We start from the raw sequence: 20,202 nt of genomic DNA on the forward strand, positions 1-20,202 counted from the left end.
AGGGCAAAGCCAGGCAGGTTAGAGTAGAGTTCCACAGATAATCTCAGCTTCGGGTCCAAGGTTTATCCAAGGAACGTTAGCTGACTTTCTTCACGTCTTGGCGGTCTGGGTTCTGCACTGGCCTTTCTCCTTCACCAGAGATCCTGGTGTTCCTTGGCAGAATGTTGTAGGAGTAGGCGGCGGAGATGAAGTATGCCAGCACTCCAGCATATCCCCCCAGCAACAGACAGAGAGGTTGGACACTCACAAACAGGCAGGCCACGTTCAAGGAGGCTGCATAGTCCAGTATTAATTCATTCTTCCTGCAGCTGATGGCAACCTTGTAAAAGTAAATCAAAGTGACTGCTGCACAAAGCACCTGATCCAACATTGCAGTCTGTGCTTCTGTGAGGAATCTGAAACAGCAAGAGTAATTTTCCACTCCTCGCACTTCACCGAGATCTCTCGAGATCAACCTCGACCTCCTTTGACCCCACAGGTAAACATTAACCCGGCTGTGGCTTGTGTTTTATTGATCTTGGACTTTGGTATTGGTTCATTATTGTCACGTGCACCGAGATACATTGCAGGAACGCAATAAATATACATTTTAGAGAATGTTGTGACCAAACTACAAGAAGTGGTTTCCAGAATCCCTCACGATGCAGATGGTTCTTGATACGTGGTGCAGCGTTATTGTTGTCGTGTGTACTGAGACACAGGGTGTAGAGAAGATTTACGAGGATGTTGCCAGGACTTGAGGGCCTGAGCTGTAAGGAGAGGTTGGGCAGGCTAGGACTCTATACCTTGGAGCGCAGGAGGCCGAGGGGCGATCTTGTAAAGGTGAATAAAGTCATGAGAGGTATTTATTCACAAAATGCTGGAGTAACTCAGCAGGTCAGGCAGCATCTCAGGAGAGAAGGAATGGGTGACGTTTCGGGTCGAGACCCTTCTTCAGACTGGTCTCGACCCGAAACGTCACCCATTCCTTCTCTCCTGAGATGCTGCCTGACCTGCTGAGTTACTCCAGCATTTTGTGAATAAATACCTTCGATTTGTACCAGCATCTGCAGTTATTTTCTTATAAAATCATGAGAGGAATAGATCAGGTAGACGCACAAAGTATTTTGCCCAGAGTGTAGGGGAATCAAGAACCAGAGGACATAGGTTTAAGGTGAGGGAGTGAGGGGGTGGGAGGGGGGGGGGGGGGGGAAGAGTTAACAGAAACCTGAGGAGTAACTTGTTTTATACAAAGGGCGGTGGGTGTATGGAACGAGCTGCCAGAGGAGGAAGTTGAGGCAGGTACTATCGCGATGTTTAAGAAACATTTAGACAGGTACACGGATAGGATAGATTTAGAGGGACCTGGGCCAAATGCAGGCAGGTGGGACTAGTTTAAATGGGGCATGTTGGTCGTGTGGGCATGTTGGGCTGATGAGCCTGTTTCCAACCTTCTGTATCTTCGGCTTGATGGGATAATGACTCTATACATTGAAAAGCTTCAAATGGCAAGTTGCTTTTATAATCAATATGTATAGTTATTATTAGAATTAGATATATATTCACAAAATGCTGGAGTAACTCAGCAGGCCAGGCAGCATCTCAGGAGATGTATTTGGCGATTTAAGGTGAAATTCGGACAAGTTTTGTGGTGTAAAAAGTTTTGTGGATTCTCTAAAATGTATATTTATTGCGTTCCTGAAATTCGGACAAGTTTTGTGGAGTTCATTTTAATGAACTTCAAGGAACTTTATTTATATGCTGTAACTGTAATTCTTTTTTGTGCACAATCCGCAGGCATTGCCACTTTCATTTCACTGCACATCGTGTATGTGTATGTGACAAATAAATTTGACTTGACTTGACTTGACTTGACTTGAGTAGATATTTTGGCCTGGACCACTAGAGGGCAGTGGAGCCAGACGTTTCATAATACCTCCATCTTCATTTCATCAGATGTGCAACAGGTTTGGATTCCTTAACGCAAAAGGAGGAATGAATCAAAGCAACCTCCGGAGGAACATGTTTTCTCCACACTTTTGGAGGAGATAGGTGCACCTTCACATCGCTGAGATTAGTCGTGGAGTTTACTATAGCTCCCACAAGAACAACCCCCCAGTCACCCTGAGCAGAACACAAAGTGCTGGAGGAACTCAGCGGCTCAGGCAGCATCTGAGGAGGGAATGGTCACCACCTTACTTCAGTTCTTTCCCTCCACAGGTGCTGCCTGACCTGCTGAGTTCTTCCAGCATTGCATTTTGCTCAAGATTCCAGCATCTGCAGTTCCTTGTGTCTTCATTGATATTTAGTAGGACTTGCTCCATTCCAGTTATTCTTGGGTAACAGGCAGCCAGTTCACCCTTTAATTGGTGTGGGTGTCAGGGGTTATGGAGAGAAGGCAGGAGAATGGGGTTATGACGGAGAGATAAATCAGCCAGGAGCGGCTAGGCTTGTATACACTGGAATTTAGAAGGATGAGAGAGGATCTTATCAAACCATATAAGATTATTAAGAGGTTGGACACGTTAGAGGCAGGAAACATGTTCCCAATGTTGGGGGAGTCCAGCACCAGGGGCCACAGTTTAAGAGTAAGGGGTAGGCCATTTAGAACAGAGATGAGGAAAAACCTTTTCAGTCAGAGAGTTGTAAATCTGTGCAATTCTCTGCCTCAGAAGGCAGTGGAGGCCAATTCTCTGAATGCATTCAAGAGAGTGCTAGATAGAGCTCTTAAGGATAGCGGAGTCAGGGGGTATGGGGAGAAGGTAGGAACGGGGTACTGATTGAGAATGATCGGCCATGATCACATTGAATGGTGGTGCTGGCTCGAAGGGCCGAATGGCCTACTCCTACACCTATTGTCTATTGATTGAATGGCAGAGTAGATTAGATGGTCCGAATGGCCTAATTCTGCTCCTATCACTTATGATCCTGTGACTTTGGCCTCCAAGCTGTGTGTTTAGATTGCACAGGAGGGTCTCGTGGACAAAGTCTCGGCCGTCGGTGCAGTGAGGAGTGGCCGGGGATTCCAACTTCTCCCCTTAAACTGGAAGCAAAATTATCTTCTCAGTGTCGTCACACCCAATGTTTACACTTTAAAGAACGTCTCAAACAATTATAGGGACCAGGAACTGCAGATGCTGGAATCTGGAGCCAAATACAACGCGCTGGGGGATCTCAATGGGTCAGGCAGCATCTGTGGGGGCATGGATAGGCAATATTTCGGGTCAGGACCCTTCTTTACACTGATTGTAGTGGGGCAGGGAACTGGAAGAGAGGTGGGGGCAGGACAAACCATGGCTAAATCTGAAATAAAAGAGAACTGCGGATGTAGTGCATATAATGTAACTTATTTAATGTAGTGCATGCACCTTTAAGTACTGAGTACTAGAATGATAAGATATTGATTATAACGCATGCCACAAATCAGACCATTCTAGTACTCAGTACTTAAAGTTACAGTTACCATGATATACACTACTCTGTCCTGCTGGGGGCACTGTCGAACGACACAAGTCATCTTTGCACTTCGTAGCGCTCCCATAATTGTGCAATTTTGAAAGTTGGCTCTCCCACCGCCCCCTGGTTAAGGACAAAGGGGATGATGATGAAGAACGAGGGTCCCTGGAAATTACATGCAAAATCCAAAACAGTTTAAGAAGCAGTGGTGATTAAGTTGAGATATATCAACTGGTTCATCTTAAATGGTGGTTTGGTATCATAGTAGATGGAGTGCAGATCAGTCTGAAGGGTCTCGGACCGAAACGTCACCCGTTCGTTCTCTCCGGAGATGCTGCCTGACCTGCTGAGTTATTCCAGCTTTTTGTGTCTGTCTGCAGAACAGTGCAGTGGAGAAACAGGCTCTTCGGCCCACACCGTCCATGCTGAACATGATGCTAAGGCCATCATGGTTTTATCTGATGCACTTAATCCATATCTATGGTATAAGACCTGGTTACATTGAAACATTCGGATTTGCCACCATAATCAGCCTGTTTAAAATGACTAACCGGGAGTAAATAACATTGGATACATTGTTTTGGCCGTTGGGTCGGCTAGGACTTTATTCCTTGGAGCGCTGGAGGCTGGGGGTGATCTAAAAGATGGGTAATTAAACTCATGAGGGGAATGGAAAGGGTCAATGCACATAGTCTTTTACCCAGGGTAGGGGAATCATGAGCCAGAGCGCATAGGTTTAAGGTGAGAGGGGGAAACATTTAGTAGGAATCTGAAGGGCAACTTTTCCCACACTGAGGGTGGTGGGTCTATGGATCGAGCTGCCAGGGTCAAGGACGATGACGACTTTTAAAAGACATTTGGACAGGTGCATGGATTGGATATGTTTAGAGGGATACGGGCCAAACGCGGGCAAGCGGGACTAGTGCAGTTGGAGCATGTTGGTCAGCATGGCCGAGTTGGGCCGAACGGTCTGTCTCCCTGCTGTCCGAGTCCACGACTGACGCGTCAACACTGTAGTTCGGGAATCGGTGGGGCTTTTTAAGCTTGTGGCGAGAGGTGGTGATAAATAACGCATCCATCCCCCAGCTGATTTAAAGTGGTTGTCGCCTGGTCGCCCTGCACTTGCTGATGAATGAGACGTCGGGCATGCGAGACCATGTTAGTGTGGGGGGTTTGGGGAGGGGAATAACCATGCTTCACTGGGCAGGTCCTGAGCGCTGACTGTTGCGAGCAATGCAAGTTATCTTTAGACGCGAGGGCGGGGCGTGTGGGTTCAGCCCGAACCCTGTAATTAAGGCTTCGTTCTGAGCTGTGCAATTAGACCGAGGGAAAGGTTGCGTTGAAAGAATTCGGATGCACCAGCGTTCAGTCGCAGGGTTTGTTGCCCTGACTCTCCCTCCCACCCTCGACTCCTACAGTCGCCCATCCCCGTGGCGCTCATGCTGGAAGAAACTGCCTGGGATTATCGGATGCCGATGGAAGAAGACGAGATGGACAAATTCGATGACATGGCTTCTGTGAGCGATTTTGACCCCATCCAGGGGAGCATCCCGGCCACCAAAGTGGAGATCACCGTCTCATGCAGGTGAGTGGACAGAGAGGCAGAGAGCGGCGGAGAAATAGCTGCTCCCAAGTTCAAATTGTTGCCTTTAAAATAAGAGAGACACAGAATGCTGGAATCACTCCGCGGGGCAGGCAGCATCTCCGGGTAGAAGGGTTTCTGTCGAGACCCTTCTTCAGACTTTAAAAATAAGATGTACGGGTTTAACACAATGTACAACCACAGTCTTAACCTTATATATCGTAGAGATACTTAAAAATTACTGTGTAACATTGTGCTTTTCATTATGTCCATAGCTGGACCTTTGGTTAATGTCTAATTGGGTATTAACCCAAGCTGGAAATTCGATGTTAACTTGAGTTGCAGCCAGCGGTGGTGATATCTGGAAACATCAGTGTGTGAGGTGGAGCCGGGGGTCCAAGTGGCTCTTGTGTAGTGGGGTCGGCTATTTGGGCCACTTCAGTCAGTGTTTAATCTGTTTGTAAATCCTCTCGGCTCTCCCAACTTTCAACTCGTGTCCCGGCATCGAAATGCACAGTACACAAGCGGTCGGAATAAACAGCAAAAGGCAGGTGCCGACGGTTTCCACCTAAGGCAGGCGCTAGAGTAACTCAGCGGGTCGGGCAGCATCTCTGGAGAACAAACATAGGTGACGTTTTGGGTCGGGACCGTTCTTCAAAGACACAAAGTGCTGGAGTAACTCAACGGGTCGGGCAGCATCTCTGGAGATAGGAGAAATTGGGGCTAGGTGGCGTTGGATGCCTAGATATGGCCTGGAACGCTATCTGCCTAATGCCATGGTCTCCTGAGATGCTGCCTGACCAACAGGAGCATGGACCCCTTCTGATTATTTAAAAGAAAAACTTCATTCAGAATAAACCAATGTCCCAAAGAAAAAGGGTAAAGTTCTTCGTATATTCTCTATGCATCCAATAGTGTCACACTCGGTGTTCGCACCTGCCTTAAAACATTGCAGGCACCCTTGCTACTCGTGTGACCCGCTGGGGTGATATCCCCTCTCTTATTTGAGGGGTGTCACCGCCGGGCTCTGCCTTTCAATGTCCAGCAGTAAAAGGACCGTAGACAGCCTAAACATAACCAAAACTAACCAGAGTTCCTTATTAGATTAACAACGTATTCCGTTGCACAAACTAAACCTGAAGATGTGGTTGAAGTAACTAGATGTGGTTGATTAACAAGAAGTTAATGGGTGACTGCGTCGGAGGAGTTTTTTTTTCCAATCAAGGTCTTAAAGAGGCGTTGCAAGTGCTTCTTCGTGTATTTAAAAAAGTAACCCAGCGGGGTCAAGCAGCATTTCTGGAGGACACTGATGGGTGACGTTTCAGATTTTATCCAACGCATCCATATTCTCCAGAGATGCTGTCTGACCCGCTGAGTTCCTCCAGAACACACTGTGTGTGTGTGTGAGTTTTGTAAACCAGCATCTGCAGTTCCTTGTAACGCCTCTTTAAGACCTTGATTGAAAAAATCTGTTCTCACTCAGTCAGACAGTGTCTGTGGGGAAAAGGAATGTGATGTTTTGGGTCGAGATCTTTCTTCAGACCCGTTTCGGGTCGAGACCCTTCTCAACCTGAAATGTCACCTGTTCCTTTTCTCCAGAGATACTGTCTGACTTGCTAACCAGTTCCTACGATGGGTCATTCACCAAGACACTAATTCTTTTTTTTATTTCTGTCTCCATAGATGTCATAGAACCTCCTGAGCATTCTCTGTTTTCTTTCAGATTTCCAGAATTTGCCAGTTAATTTAGCTGTACGAAGGATAATTCCTGGAGCCATTGCCAAAAAATACCCTCATGGACAATCAAAGCAGAGATTTTTTTCTCCCAATTTTATTTCTGTAAAATCTCTCTCTCTCTCTCTCTCTCTCTCTCTCTCTCTTCCCCTCCCTCTCCCCCCCCCCCCCCCCCCCCCTCCCTTCCGTCCCTTATGTTCATCACAAAATAAACCATTAACAACCAAGATAGATACAAAATGCTGGGGTAATTCAGTTGGTCAGGCAGAATAGGTGACATTTCAGGTTGAGAACGATCTCGAACCGAAACGAGTCTGAAGATCTCGATCCGAAACATCACTTATTCCTTTTCTCCAGAGATACTGTCTGACCCGCTGAGTTACTCCAGCATTTTGTATCTTTCTTCAGTATAAAGCAGCATCTGCAGTTCTGTGTTATTTCAATGTCACTATTCGAGTGGTAGAAACGTGAAATGCATTTGTTTTGGTCGAGGAAATATTTAATGAAGGTTTAAATTAAAAGTAATTTATTCCCCTTCACCAAATTGAAGGCAATATGAACGATCCATGTCACTGGAGGTCGGCAGAATGCTTTAATATTTCTCCTGATATTCAATAGAAATTAATATCAGGCAATTATTAGTAACAGTCACCAAATAGCATGCAGAATGAATGTAGACTTTTTCTAATTTACTTGCAATGTTTTTCAATTCTATAATTTGGGTCAAATATCTTTTGGATGTAAAATCCAATTAATTGTCCACCCCTCTTGCCATTCAAAGCAAAAGTTTCACACTCTTCATAATGCATTGATATAACAGAGAATGCATGTGCCGTTATGGAAATAGTAATTGGTTATTTTGTGATGTGCATGCAAAAGTAGTCTCCAAGTGCAACTCATCGGGTCTTAGCTAAAGTACAATGGTAAAGAGTGATCCCAATAAATAGACAATAGGTGCAGGAGTAGGCTATTCGGCCCTTCAAGCCAACACTGCCATTCAATGTGATCATGGCTGATCATCCACAATTAGTACCCCGTTCCTGCCCTCTCCCCGTACCTCCTGACTCCTCTATCATTAAGAGCTCTTTCTAAATCTCTCTTGAAAGCATCCAGAGAATTGCCCTCCACTGCCCTCTGAGGCAGAGAATTCCACAGATTTACAACTCTCTGAGTGAAAAGGTTTTTCCTCATCTCTGTTCTAAATGGCCTACCCCTTATTCTTAAACTGTGGCCCCTGGTTCTGGACTCCCCCAACATTGGGAACATGTTTCCTGCCTCTAACGTGTCCAATCCCTTAATAAACAATAGACAATAGACAATAGGTGCAGGAGTAGGCCATTCAGCCCTTCGAGCCAGTACCGCCATTCAATGCGATCATGGCTGATCACTCTCAATCAGTACCCCATTCCTGCCTTCTCCCCATACCCCCTCACTCTGCTATCCTTAAGAGCTCTATCCAGCTCTCTCTTGAAAGCATCCAACGAACTGGCCTCCACTGCCTTCTGAGGCAGAGAATTCCACACCTTCACCACTCTCTGACTGAAAAAGTTCTTCCTCATCTCCGTTCTAAATGGCCTACCCCTTATTCTTAAACTGTGGCCCCTTGTTCTGGACTCCCCCAACATTGGGAACATGTTTCCTGCCTCTAATGTGTCCAATCCCCTAATTATCTTATACGTTTCAATAAGATCCCCCCTCATCCTTCTAAATTCCAGTGTATACAAGCCTAATTGCTCCAGACTTTCAACATACGACAGTCCCGCCATTCCGGGAATCAACCTAGTGAACCTACGCTGCACGCCCTCAATAGCAAGAATATCCTTCCTCAAATTTGGAGACCAAAACTGCACACAGTACTCCAGGTGCGGTCTCACCAGGGCCCGGTACAACTGTAGAAGGACCTTTTTGCTCCTATACTCAACTCCTCTTGTTACGAAGGCCAACATTCCATTGACTTTCTTCACTGCCTGCTGTACCTGCATGCTTCCTTTCAGTGACTGATGCACTAGGACACCCAGATCTCGTTGAACATCCCCTCTTCCTAACTTGACACCATTCAGATAATAATCTGCCTTTCTATTCTTACTTCCAATGTGAATAACCTCACACTTATCTACATTAAACTGCATCTGCCATGTATCCGCCCACTCACACAACCTGTCCAAGTCACCCTGCAGCCTTATTACATCTTCCTCACAATTCACACTACCCCCCAGCTTAGTATCATCTGCAAATTTGCTAATGGTACTTTTAATCCCTTCATTTAAGTCATTAATGTATATCGTAAATAGCTGGGGTCCCAGCACCAAACCTTGCGGTACCCCACTGGTCACTGCCTGCCATTCAGAAAGGGACCCATTTATCCCCACTCTTTGCTTTCTGTCTGTCAACCAATTTTCTATCCATGTCAGTACCCTACCCCCAATACCATGTGCTCTAATTTTGCCCACTAATCTCCTATGTGGGACCTTGTCGAAGGCTTTCTGAAAGTTGAGGTACACCACATCCACTGACTCTCCCCTGTCAATTTTCCTAGTTACATCCTCAAAAAATTCCAGTAGATTTGTCAAGCATGATTTCCCCTTCATAAATCCATGCTGACTCGGAATGATCCTGTTACTGCTATCCAAATGCTCAGCAATTTCGTCTTTTATAATTGACTCCAGCATCTTCCCCACCACTGATGTCAGACTAACTGGTCTATAATTACCCGTTTTCTCTCTCCCTCCTTTCTTAAAAAGTGGGATAACATTTGCTATCCTCCAATCCACAGGAACTGATCCTGAATCTATAGAACATTGAAAAATGATCTCCAATGCTTCCACTATTTCTAGAGCCACCTCCTTAAGTACCCTGGGATGCAGACCATCAGGCCCTGGGGATTTATCAGCCTTCAGTCCCATCAGTCTACCCAAAACCATTTCCTGCCTAATGTGGATTTCCTTCAGTTCCTCCATCACCCTAGGTTCTCCGGCCCCTAGAACATTTGGGAGATTGTGTGTATCCTCCTCATTAAACACAGATCCAAAGTAACGGTTTAACTCGTCTGCCATTTCTTTGTTCCCCATAATAAATTCCCCTGCTTCTGTCTTCAAGGGACCCACATTTGCCTTGACTATTTTTTTCCTCTTCACGTACCTAAAAAGACTTTTGCTATCCTCCTTTATATTATTGGCTAGTTTACCCTCGTACCTCATCTTTTCTCCCCGTATTGCCTTTTTAGTTAACTTTTGTTGCTCTTTAAAAGAGTCCCAATCCTCTGTCTTCCCACTCTTCTTTGCTATGTTATACTTCCTCTCCTCAATTTTTATGCTGTCCTTGACTTCCCTCATCAGCCACAGGTGTCTTTTACTCCCCTTAGAGTCTTTCCGCCTCTTTGGGATAAATTGATCCTGCAACCTCTGCATTATTCCCAGGAATACCTGCCATTGCTGTTCTACCGTCTTCCCTGCTAGGGCCTCCTTCCAGTAAATTTTGGCCAGCTCATGCCTCTGTAATCCCCTTTGCTATACTGTAAGACCGACACTTCCGATTTTCCCTTCTGCCTTTCCATTTGCAGAGTAAAACTTATCGTGTTGTGATCACTGCCTCCTAATGGCTCTTTTACCTCTATTCCCCTTATCAGATCAGGATCATTACACAACACTAAATCCAGAATTGCCTTCTCCCTGGTAGGCTCCAGTACAAGCTGTTCTAAGAATCCATCTCGAAGGCACTCTACAAACTCTCTTTCCTGGGGTCCATTTCCAACCTGATTTTCCCAGTCTACCTGCATGTTGAAATCTCCCATAACCACCGTAGCATTACATTTGTGACACGCCAATTTTATCTCCTGATTCAACTTGCACCCTGTCGAGGCTACTGTTTGGGGGCCTATAAATAACTCCCATTAGGGTCTTTTTACCCTTACAATTCATAATTTCTATCCATACTGATTCAACATCTCCTGATTCTATGTCACCCCTTGCAAGGGAATGAATATCATTCCTTACCAGCAGAGCAACCCCACCCTCTCTGCCCACCTGTCTGTCTCTTATATTTCAATAGGATCCCCTCTCATCCTTTTTCAACAAGATCCCCTCTCATCCTTATTGTAAATGTATTCTCTGTGACATCTACCAGGTAAAATTCAAAATAATAATTTTCCCTCCATGTAGGTTTAGGTGTTGAGTTGTTGCATGAGTTACAGTGAAAAGCTTTGATTTGCATGCCAATCCATTCCAGCCAGATTATACTATACATAATTACAATCAAGTCAAACTCAAGTACAATAGGTAGAGCAAAGGGGAAGATACTGAGTGCAGAATATAGTTCTCAGCATTGTAGTGTAACAGTTCCAGAGACAAAGTCCAATGTGTGTAATGGGGTAGGTTGGAGAATTGGAAGTTCTAAGCAGTTGGAGAGAAAGTGGAAGTCATTCGAATGCAATGGAAGATTGTACGATGAGGAAAACTTTATGCCAATTCTGTTGCCTACAAAGAAAGTATCAAGATCTCTGACTATCGCCTTATAAAATGGTTCACAATTGAGCACAAACTGAATTTGGAATCGGATTAAAATAATCTGTTCTCTTATCGTATGATTTTGATTTTTGTTTGACGAGTAATCAATAGGATAAAATGCACAGAAGTTTGTGATGGATCTGTTTGCATATCTATTGTGCTGCTGTCAGTAAGAGTTTCTTTGTTCCATTTCAGGACATATGTTAATAAAACATCTGTGAATCTTGAAATATTTAGAGTTTGTTGCCACACACAGATGCCCCTAGTACGATTGCATGGTTGGACTACTTAAAACTGAGGCAGTGTAATTGCTGGCAGTGGATGGGGGTGTAATTGGAAATATTTACAATTGTAAATGTTGGCAGAGTAACTTATAATTAAAAGTTGACTAGAGACACTAATGTTTTGGATAGGCTGTACAAATGCAATTCACAATGCTGAGCAATGGTTTTGTCAATGTAAATACTGACGTCTAAATGGATGGTGCGGATCAGAAATTATTTGATATTTGATTATGATTAATTGTTTTGTATGATTCGGTGCATCTTGTATGTTAATACAGGGATGAATAGGGATCAATATTGTTAATTGAGTAATATATTTGTATTATGCTACATCGCGCGTGTGTGTATTATATTGTGTTGGAAACATGCTTCCCAAGAAATTGGATCTATTGGCATTTTACTTTTGAGCAAATAATGCACAGGTGGGGAGGCACTGTGTGTTACAGTGGAGCAGCAGGTAGAGCTGCTGCTTCAGCGCCAAAGACCGGAGTTTGATCCTGACCCCGGTTGCTGCAGTTCCTGGTTGTTCCTCGGTACATGGGGTTTGCACGTTCTCCTTGTGACTGTGTGGGTTTATTCTGGGTGCTCTGGTTTCCTCCCACATCCCAAAGCCGTGCTGGGTTGCAGGTTAATTGGCCTTCTGTAAAATGCCCCTGGTGTGTAGGGGAGTGGATGAGAAAGTGGGATGTAGTAGAGGTTGTCTGAATGGGTGATCAATGGTCGACGTGGGCCGAATGTTCTGTTTCCATGCTGCATTTCTGAACTAAAACGAAATTAAACACGAGGAAATGCCGATGCTGGGATCTGACGGGTACATGGACGGGTATATTTGGACAATTACATGGACAGGAACATTTTAGAGATGCATTCAAGAGAGAGCTAGATAGAGCTCTTAAGGATAACAGAGTCAGGGGGTATGGGGAGAAGGCAGGAACGGGGTACTGATTGAGAATGATCAGCCATGATCACATTGAATGGCGGTGCTGGCTCAAAGGGCTGAATGGCCTCCTGCACCTATTGTCTATTATCTAGAGAGATGTGGCCAAATCTAGGCAGCTGTTCAGACTTGCGTTCTCTGCTATTATGGTCTGGTTACCCAGTATTACTGATTATTAATTTATTAGGTGATAAAGTTTGTCTATTTAATTATGTGTGATTGCATTAATGGTCCTGAAAAGCTGCAGCAAGTGTGAATTGAAATGAATAAATTTTATCAGCCAAGTATGTAAACATACAAGGAATTTGCCTTGGTGTTTTGCTCGCGTAACAACAGGGCATACAGTAAACAATTAAAAATAAACATTATAATTCACACATGTGAAGAATGAAATAAAATACCAGAGCAAAAGGCGGCTACAGACTTTTGGTTGTTAAGTAGAGCTACTGCTCGTGGGGAAAAAAGGCTGTTTTTATGTCTGGCTGTGGCTGCTTTGACAGTCCGGAGTCGCCTTCCGGAGAGAGGTGCTGCAAAGAGTTTGTGGCCAGGGTGAGAGGGGTCAGAGATGATCTTGCCCGCTCACTTCCTGGCCCTTGCAGTGCACAGTTCGTCAATGGGGGGGGGAAGGTTGCAGCCATCAACCTTCTCGGCTGATCGAACGATGCGCTGCAGCCTCTGGGTGTCGTGCTTGGTGGCTGAGCCAAACCAGACCATGATGGAGAAGGTGTGGACAGACTCTACGATGGCAGTATAAAACTGGACCATCATTTGCCTGGGGCAGATTGTGTTTAGTTTAGAGATGTTTACTTTAGAGATATTAATAATTTAGTTTAGAGATATAGCGTAGAAACAGGCCCTTCGGCCCACCGAGACTGCACCAACCAGCAATCTCCCCACACGCTAGCTCTAACCAACAACTGGAAACAACTTTACAGAAGCTAAATAAGATACAAACCTGCACGTCTTTTGAATGTGTGAGGAAACCGGAACACCTGGAGACAACCCACTTGGTCACAGGGAGGACATACAAACTCTGTACGGACAGCGCCCATAGTCAGGATCGAACCCTTGTCTCTGGCACTGTAAGGCAGTAACTCTATCGCTGCCCCACTGTGCTGCCCCAGTGTCTCTTGAGTAGACTGCAATGGGGGGGTATTGATAGATCACTGAAGGGATTTGTCCTTAAAATGTGACATTGAGGTTCTTGTGAATCGTTACTCTAAGTCCATCAATGAATCTATGACTATATCATACCCCAAGATATCAAGAAACAATAAACAAATAGCAGCAGAAGTGATTTGTCCTTAAAATGTGACATATTCATTCTTTTTTCCTGTGCATGTTGTCCACTTCTGGTGTGATCATTGACCTTATTGACTTGAGGTAAATCTTTCTGAAGCTGTCTATAGTTTCACATCTGACTGCTTGGTCTCTTCAACAATGGGTAATAGGTACCCGAGGGATAATTTTTTGTTTACGCATGGAGTGGTGGGTGTATGGAACGAGCTGCCGGAGGAGGTAGTTGACGCAACGTTTTTAGAAACATTTAGACAGGTACATGGATTGGATAGGTTTAGAGGGATATGGGCAAAATGCAGGCAGGTGGGACTAGTGTAGATGGGGCATGTTGGTCATTGTGGGCTCTATAACGTTCCCATCTCATTGCATTTGACTGTGATCTCCTATTTCCATTGCTATTCATATTCTTATTTTTAAATGTCATTGCATCTAGTTTGACTGGAGTGATTTATTACTTTATTTCACTGCGACTTTTTATTCTTGCCCACCTTAATGTTGCTTCCACTATGACAGCATTACTCTAAGAGCAATTTCCATCCTGCTCTTAAATATACTTTTACTATCTCCGACATCTCCCTCCCGTTTCTGGACCTCACCATCTCCATCACAGGAGACAGACTAGTGACTGACATCTACCATAAACCCACTGACTCGCACAGCTATCTGGACTACACTTCTTCCCACCCAGTCTCCTGCAAAAAGTCTATCCCCTACTCCCAATTCCTCCGTCTATGCCGCATCTGCGCCCGCGATAAGGTGTTTCACACTAGGGCATCAGAGATGTCCTCATTCTTCAGGAAACGGGGCTTCCCCTCTTCCATTATAGATGAGGCTCTCACTAGGGCCTCTCCTACATCCCGCAGCTCCGCTCTTGCTCCCCCTCCCCCCATTCGTAACAAGGACAGAATCCCCCTCGTTCTCACCTTCCACCCCACCAGCCAGCGTATCCAACACCACTGGCCATATCTTCCCATCCCCTCCCCTTTCTGCATTCCGCAAAGTGTTCCCTCCGTAACTCCCTGGTCCACTCGTCCCTTCCTACCCAAACCACCCCATCCCCGGGCACTTCCCCCTGCAACTGCAGGAGATGCAACACCTGCCCCTTTACCTCCCCCCTCAACTCCATTCAAGGACCCAAACAGTCTTTCCAGGTGAGACAGAGGTTCACCTGCACCTCCTCCAACCTCATCTATTGTATCCGCTGCTCTAGATGTCAACTTCTTTACATCGGCGAAACCAAACGCAGGCTCGGCGATCGTTTCGCTCAACACCTTCGCTCAGTCCGCCTTAACCAACCTGATCTCCCGGTGGCTGAGCACTTTACCTCCCCCTCCCACTCCCAGACTGACCTTTCTGTCATGGGCCACCTCCAGTGCCATAGTGAGGCCCACCGGAAATTGGAGGAACAGCACCTCGTATTTCACTTGGGCAGCTTGCAGCCCAGCGGTATGAACATTGACTTCTCCAACTTTAGATAGTTCCTCTGTCCCTCTCTTCTGCTCCCCCTTCCCAGTTCTCCCTCTATCTTCCTGTCTCCACCTATATCCTTCCTTTGTCCCGCCCCCCTGACATCAGTCCGAAGAAGGGTCTCGACCTGAAACGTCACCCATTCCTTCTCTCCTGAGATGCTGCCTGACCTGCTGAGTTACTCCAGCATTTTGTGAAATAAATACCTTCGATTTGTACCAGCTTGGGGTAAGATATAGTCATAGATTCATACAGCACGGAAACAGGCCCTTCACCCCACTTGCCCATGCCGACCGAGATGCCCCATCCACACGAGCCCCACCTGCCTGCATTTGGCCCATGTCCCTCTCAAGCTTTCCTATCCATGTACCTGTCCAAATGTCTCTTAAATGTTGTTATGTTACCTGTCTCAACTAACTTCTGTGGCAGCTCGTTCCATACACTCACCACCCTCTGTGTGGAAAAAGTCGCCCCTCGGGTTCCGATTAAATCCTTCCCCTCCCCTCACCTTAAACCTATGACCTCTGGTTCTTGATTCCGTTACTCTGGGTAAAAGACTGTGCATTTCAGTTTAGCTGCATACTGGCCCTTGCCAGAAATGACTCATTGGATTTCTTTACGTTTCTTCCACTTATTTCCAGAGAACTTTCTTCGGGGCAGAAGACTTTATTCCCCCTTTATCATTGCTGTAAAATTAATATTCGAACATTGTTCTTGGATTTTACCACGCTTAAATTAAAAAAGAATAACAACATAAACACTCTAAATAGAATCCTTGGCCAAAATAACATGAGGCTTTAAAAAAAATGTTTGTTGTAACTTTAATTATATTTTTACCCCAAAATATAAACATAGCACAAAAAGTAAGGACATTTGTGTTTGGTAGATTATTTCTTTGTTGTAACAATGCTTCTTGGCAATAAATCTTATACTGTTGGAAAGCCTGTTTATTTCCCTTTTAAATGGTGCCACATTTGTAAGGAACATGCATTTGTGGGATGAGCAGCCGAGCTGAGTATATGGGGTGCGCCCATGAAAAATTTGCCAAATCTTCTCTGCCAATGCCAAACAGCTTATTCTGCTGTCGCTATTGACTCTTGTTTTGAGCTTCTGGTACCCCCAGGTGCTGACAATCAGGTGCCTGATTGGCACCTGATTGGCAGCATCTGTGAGCATGGGCCCTGCTACAGTGGTCAGTAGGTGTCTGCTCCAAGAATCGGCATGCCACGTTTGACTGATCTGGATAGGGCCCGTGCGATAGGGCAACTTCAAGCTGGTGTTCCGCAAAACCAAGTTGCAGCATTATTTGGAGTGAGCCCTAGTACCATCTCCAAAGTGAAGGCCAAGTTCCATATAACGGGGGATGTCAGAGACAGGCCGCGAAGTGGGCGTCCCAAGAAGACGACACCCGAAGAAGACCGTTTCCTCACCCTGTCAGCACTTAGGAACCGTAGGCTGTCTTCTACAGATTTGCAGTCAAGGTTTGCAGGACGATATGGCCGACGGCTCTCTGCCCAGACAATTCGGAACAGACTGCACGCAGCCGATCTCCGGTCTCATAGGGCTGCCAGGAGGCCTGCCATGACTGCCCTTCACCGTCAGGCCCGTTTGCGCTGGTGTCGGCAACACGTGCACTGGAACCTGAACATGTGGAGGAACGTTATGTTCAGCGATGAGTCCAGATTCTGCCTACGGCAGTTGGATCATAGGGTCAAAGTGTGGAGAAGACGTGGAGAACGCTATGCTGATTGCTGCACCGATAGAGTAACATCTTTTGGTGGAGGCAGTGTGATGGTGTGGGGCGGCATCTCCCTCACTGGAAAAACGAGGCTTGTCATCATTGGAGGCAATCTCAATGCAGAGAGATATCGAGATGAGATTCTGCAACCAGTGGCAATCCCATATCTCCACAGTCTGGGACCGAACTCTATCCTCCAAGATGACAATGCTCGCCCCCACAGAGCAGGGTTTCTCAGAGACTACCTTCAGAATTTGGGAGTGGAGAGGATGGAATGGCCTGCCAGCAGTCCTGACCTCAACCCCATTGAACACTTGTGGGATCAGCTTGGGCGTGCTGTTCGTGCCAGAGTGACCAACACAACCACGTTGGCTGACTTGCGACAAATGCTGGTTGAAGAATGGGATGCCATCCCACAACAGTGTGTGACCAGGCTGGTGACCAGCATGAGGAGGAGGTGCCAGGCTGTTATGGCTGTGTATGGTTCTTCCACACGCTACTGAGGCTCCTGTTTATTAAATGAATAAATTGTTAAATTGCCAATATGTCTTGTTTCTTCAGACTTTAATCATCCAATCCACCAAACAACACCGAACAAGAGTCAATGGCAGAATAAGCTGTTTGGCACTGGCAGAGAAGATTTGGCAGATTTTTCATGGGCGCATCCCATATACTCAGCTCTGCTGCTCATCCCACAAATGCATGTTCCTTACAAATGTGGCACCATTTAAAAGGGAAATAAACAGGCTTTCCAACGGTATAAGATTTATTGCCAAGAAGCATTGTTACAACAAAGAAATAATCTACCAAACACAAATTTCCTTACTTTTTGTGCTATGTTTATTTAGATTATTTAGATAATTTTCAATATAACTGCATAATGAATGCACATATAATTCCCTATTATAATTCAAGTTTTTAATGTGTTTGAATATATCGCGCCTAATTAAGATGGCGCCCAATTCTGGTCCCAGAAGTCGGTCAGCAATTCCTCATTACAATCACTCCATTCATTTAAACCTCTACCCCAACAGTAGCATTTCACTATGCGGTATTCCCTTTATCCTATATACAAATACACTAGTCGGCTTGATTGTATCGTGTATTGTCTTTCTGCTGACTAGATAGCACGCAACAAAAAAGCTTTTCACTGTACCTCTCTCTATGTGACCGTAAACTAAAATAAAGTATTCAAAATGATTGTGCTGATATACCCAAGAGTGTAGACCTGCTTTTGTGCTTTAAGAATAGTGACGCTCTCTGTCATGTATAGGTTACTGAGAAGATTCACAGTAAAACAAAATCTCAAATATATTAAAGCTAATCATCTTAGCTGATGAATCTGCTTTCAAAATGGCTGCTGTAATTTGAAATAGTTTAGTCTTGGTCAGTAACAATGCTCATTGTGTGGGTTTAGATTTATTGTCACATTTTGAGGTACAGTGAAAAGCTTTTGTGTGCTATCCGAACAGATCAGATGTACCATACATGAATACAATAAAGTCAAACTTAAGTACAATAGATGGAGCAATGTGGAAGATACAGTGCAGCATATAGTTCTCCACATTGGACTTTGTCCATGGAACCGATGTACTACAATGTCCGCAATGGGGTAGAGGTGAATCGGACAGTACCCTAGCTTATCGTGATTGTGGGGAGAATAACATGAGAATACTATACATAAATACAATTGAGCAAATCTCAAGTAGAATGTGTAGAGCAAAGGGGAAGATACAGAGTTTAGAGTATAGTTCCTGGCATTGTAGTACATCAGATCCATAGTGGGTAAAGATGGCGTGAGAGGGTGGTGACCCTTTGCCTGTTCTCCCCAGTAGGGTTGCCAACTATAGCACTCCCAAATACGGGAGAAGGTGATGTCACTGCCCCGCGCACCACGTGACCTCACCCAGACAGCGGCTACGTGCTCTCGCTCCACCAATGGCGGCTGCCCGGGCAGGGAGGTGGGTTGCTATGCAACCTCTGTTAGGTGGTCTCTGGGCCTACACTGTCCGCACCTACACTGTCCAGAAGGTAGGCACAGATTTTTAACCAGAATCTGCAGGTTTTTTTCCTACTACACTGTCTGGGCCTACAGCGTCCGGGCCTACAGTGCCTCCCCGGCCTAATACGGGACAAAGGCTGTCCCATACGGGACAAGCCAATTTAGCCCAAAATACAGGAATACAGAGCTTTATTGTCATTCGATACCGAGATACCGAACAAAATTACATTTCCAGCAGTCACAGAACACAAACAAAAAGAACACAATACACACGACCCCAACACAAACATCCATCACAGTGACTCCAAACACCCCCTCACTGTGATGGAAGGCAACAAAACTTCCTCTCTCTTCCCCCCATGCCCACGGACAGACAGCTCGACCCCTACCGAGGCGACCGACCCGCACAGCCCCCGCGGCCGAGCCGCACCGAGCGCTGAAACGTCCCGCGGCCGTACCGGGCGATGGAAGGCCCCGCGGCCGAGCCGCACCGGGCGCTGTTAAGTCCCGCGGCCGAGCCGCACCGGGCGCTGTTAAGTCCCGCGGCCGAGCCGCGCCGGTGATGTTAAGTCCCACGGCCAAGCCGCACCGGGCGATGGAAGGCCCCGCGGCCGAGCCGCACCGGGCGCTGTTAAGTACCGCGGCCGAGCCGCGCTGGCGATGTTAAGTCCCGCGGCCGAGCCGCGCCGGGCGATGGAAGGCCCCACGACCGAGCCTCGCCCCGAGGAAGAGACACATACACAGCCAAAAACAAAAACCACCCCAACACCAACACACAAACAAAAAAGGAAAAAAGACAAACAGACTGCCAGCGAGCCGCAGCCGTTAGGCGCCGCCACACATGACACAGGATGTCTAACGGATGTCTAAATACAGGATGTCTCTGCTAATACGGGACAGTTGGCAACCCTACTCCCCAGAGAAGGATCTGCTTCCATCTGATGGGAGAGGGACTGAGGAAGAGAAACAGAATAGAGCCTATTAGCTGTGCCAATCAAAATTTCTGCTGATGCAGTGAAGCTGAAACAAAAACAAAATGTGATGGCGTTGTGTAGCCAGTCGGGAAATATCTTTAGACTCACAGAGCGGAAACAGCCCCTTCAGCCCACCGAGTCGTTGCCGACCAGCGATCACCCTGTACATTAGCATTATCCTAGGGGCAAATTATTTTTTTTTTTAACCAAAGTCAATTAACCAACAAACCTGTCTGTCTTTGGGATGT

At 45.9% G+C, this 20,202-nt stretch overlaps 1 protein-coding gene across 6 annotated transcripts in view; it reads left to right on the forward strand.

Annotated features, from left to right (window-relative positions):
* Positions 1-4,624: 4,624 nt before the first annotated feature.
* The window catches only part of LOC144605454 (copine-8-like), a 299,949-nt gene continuing 284,371 nt past the window's right edge, over positions 4,625-20,202 (forward strand). For all 6 annotated transcript variants that reach the window (XM_078420725.1, XM_078420728.1, XM_078420727.1 and 3 more), the window contains exon 1: positions 4,625-5,020. In XM_078420725.1, coding sequence (XP_078276851.1) covers positions 4,875-5,020 — 146 coding nt within the window. In that variant the 5' untranslated portion in view covers positions 4,625-4,874. The remainder of the gene's footprint in view (positions 5,021-20,202) is intronic.

The sequence above is a fragment of the Rhinoraja longicauda genome, chromosome 24 (assembly GCF_053455715.1).
Source record: "Rhinoraja longicauda isolate Sanriku21f chromosome 24, sRhiLon1.1, whole genome shotgun sequence".
Taxonomy (NCBI): domain Eukaryota; kingdom Metazoa; phylum Chordata; class Chondrichthyes; order Rajiformes; family Arhynchobatidae; genus Rhinoraja; species Rhinoraja longicauda.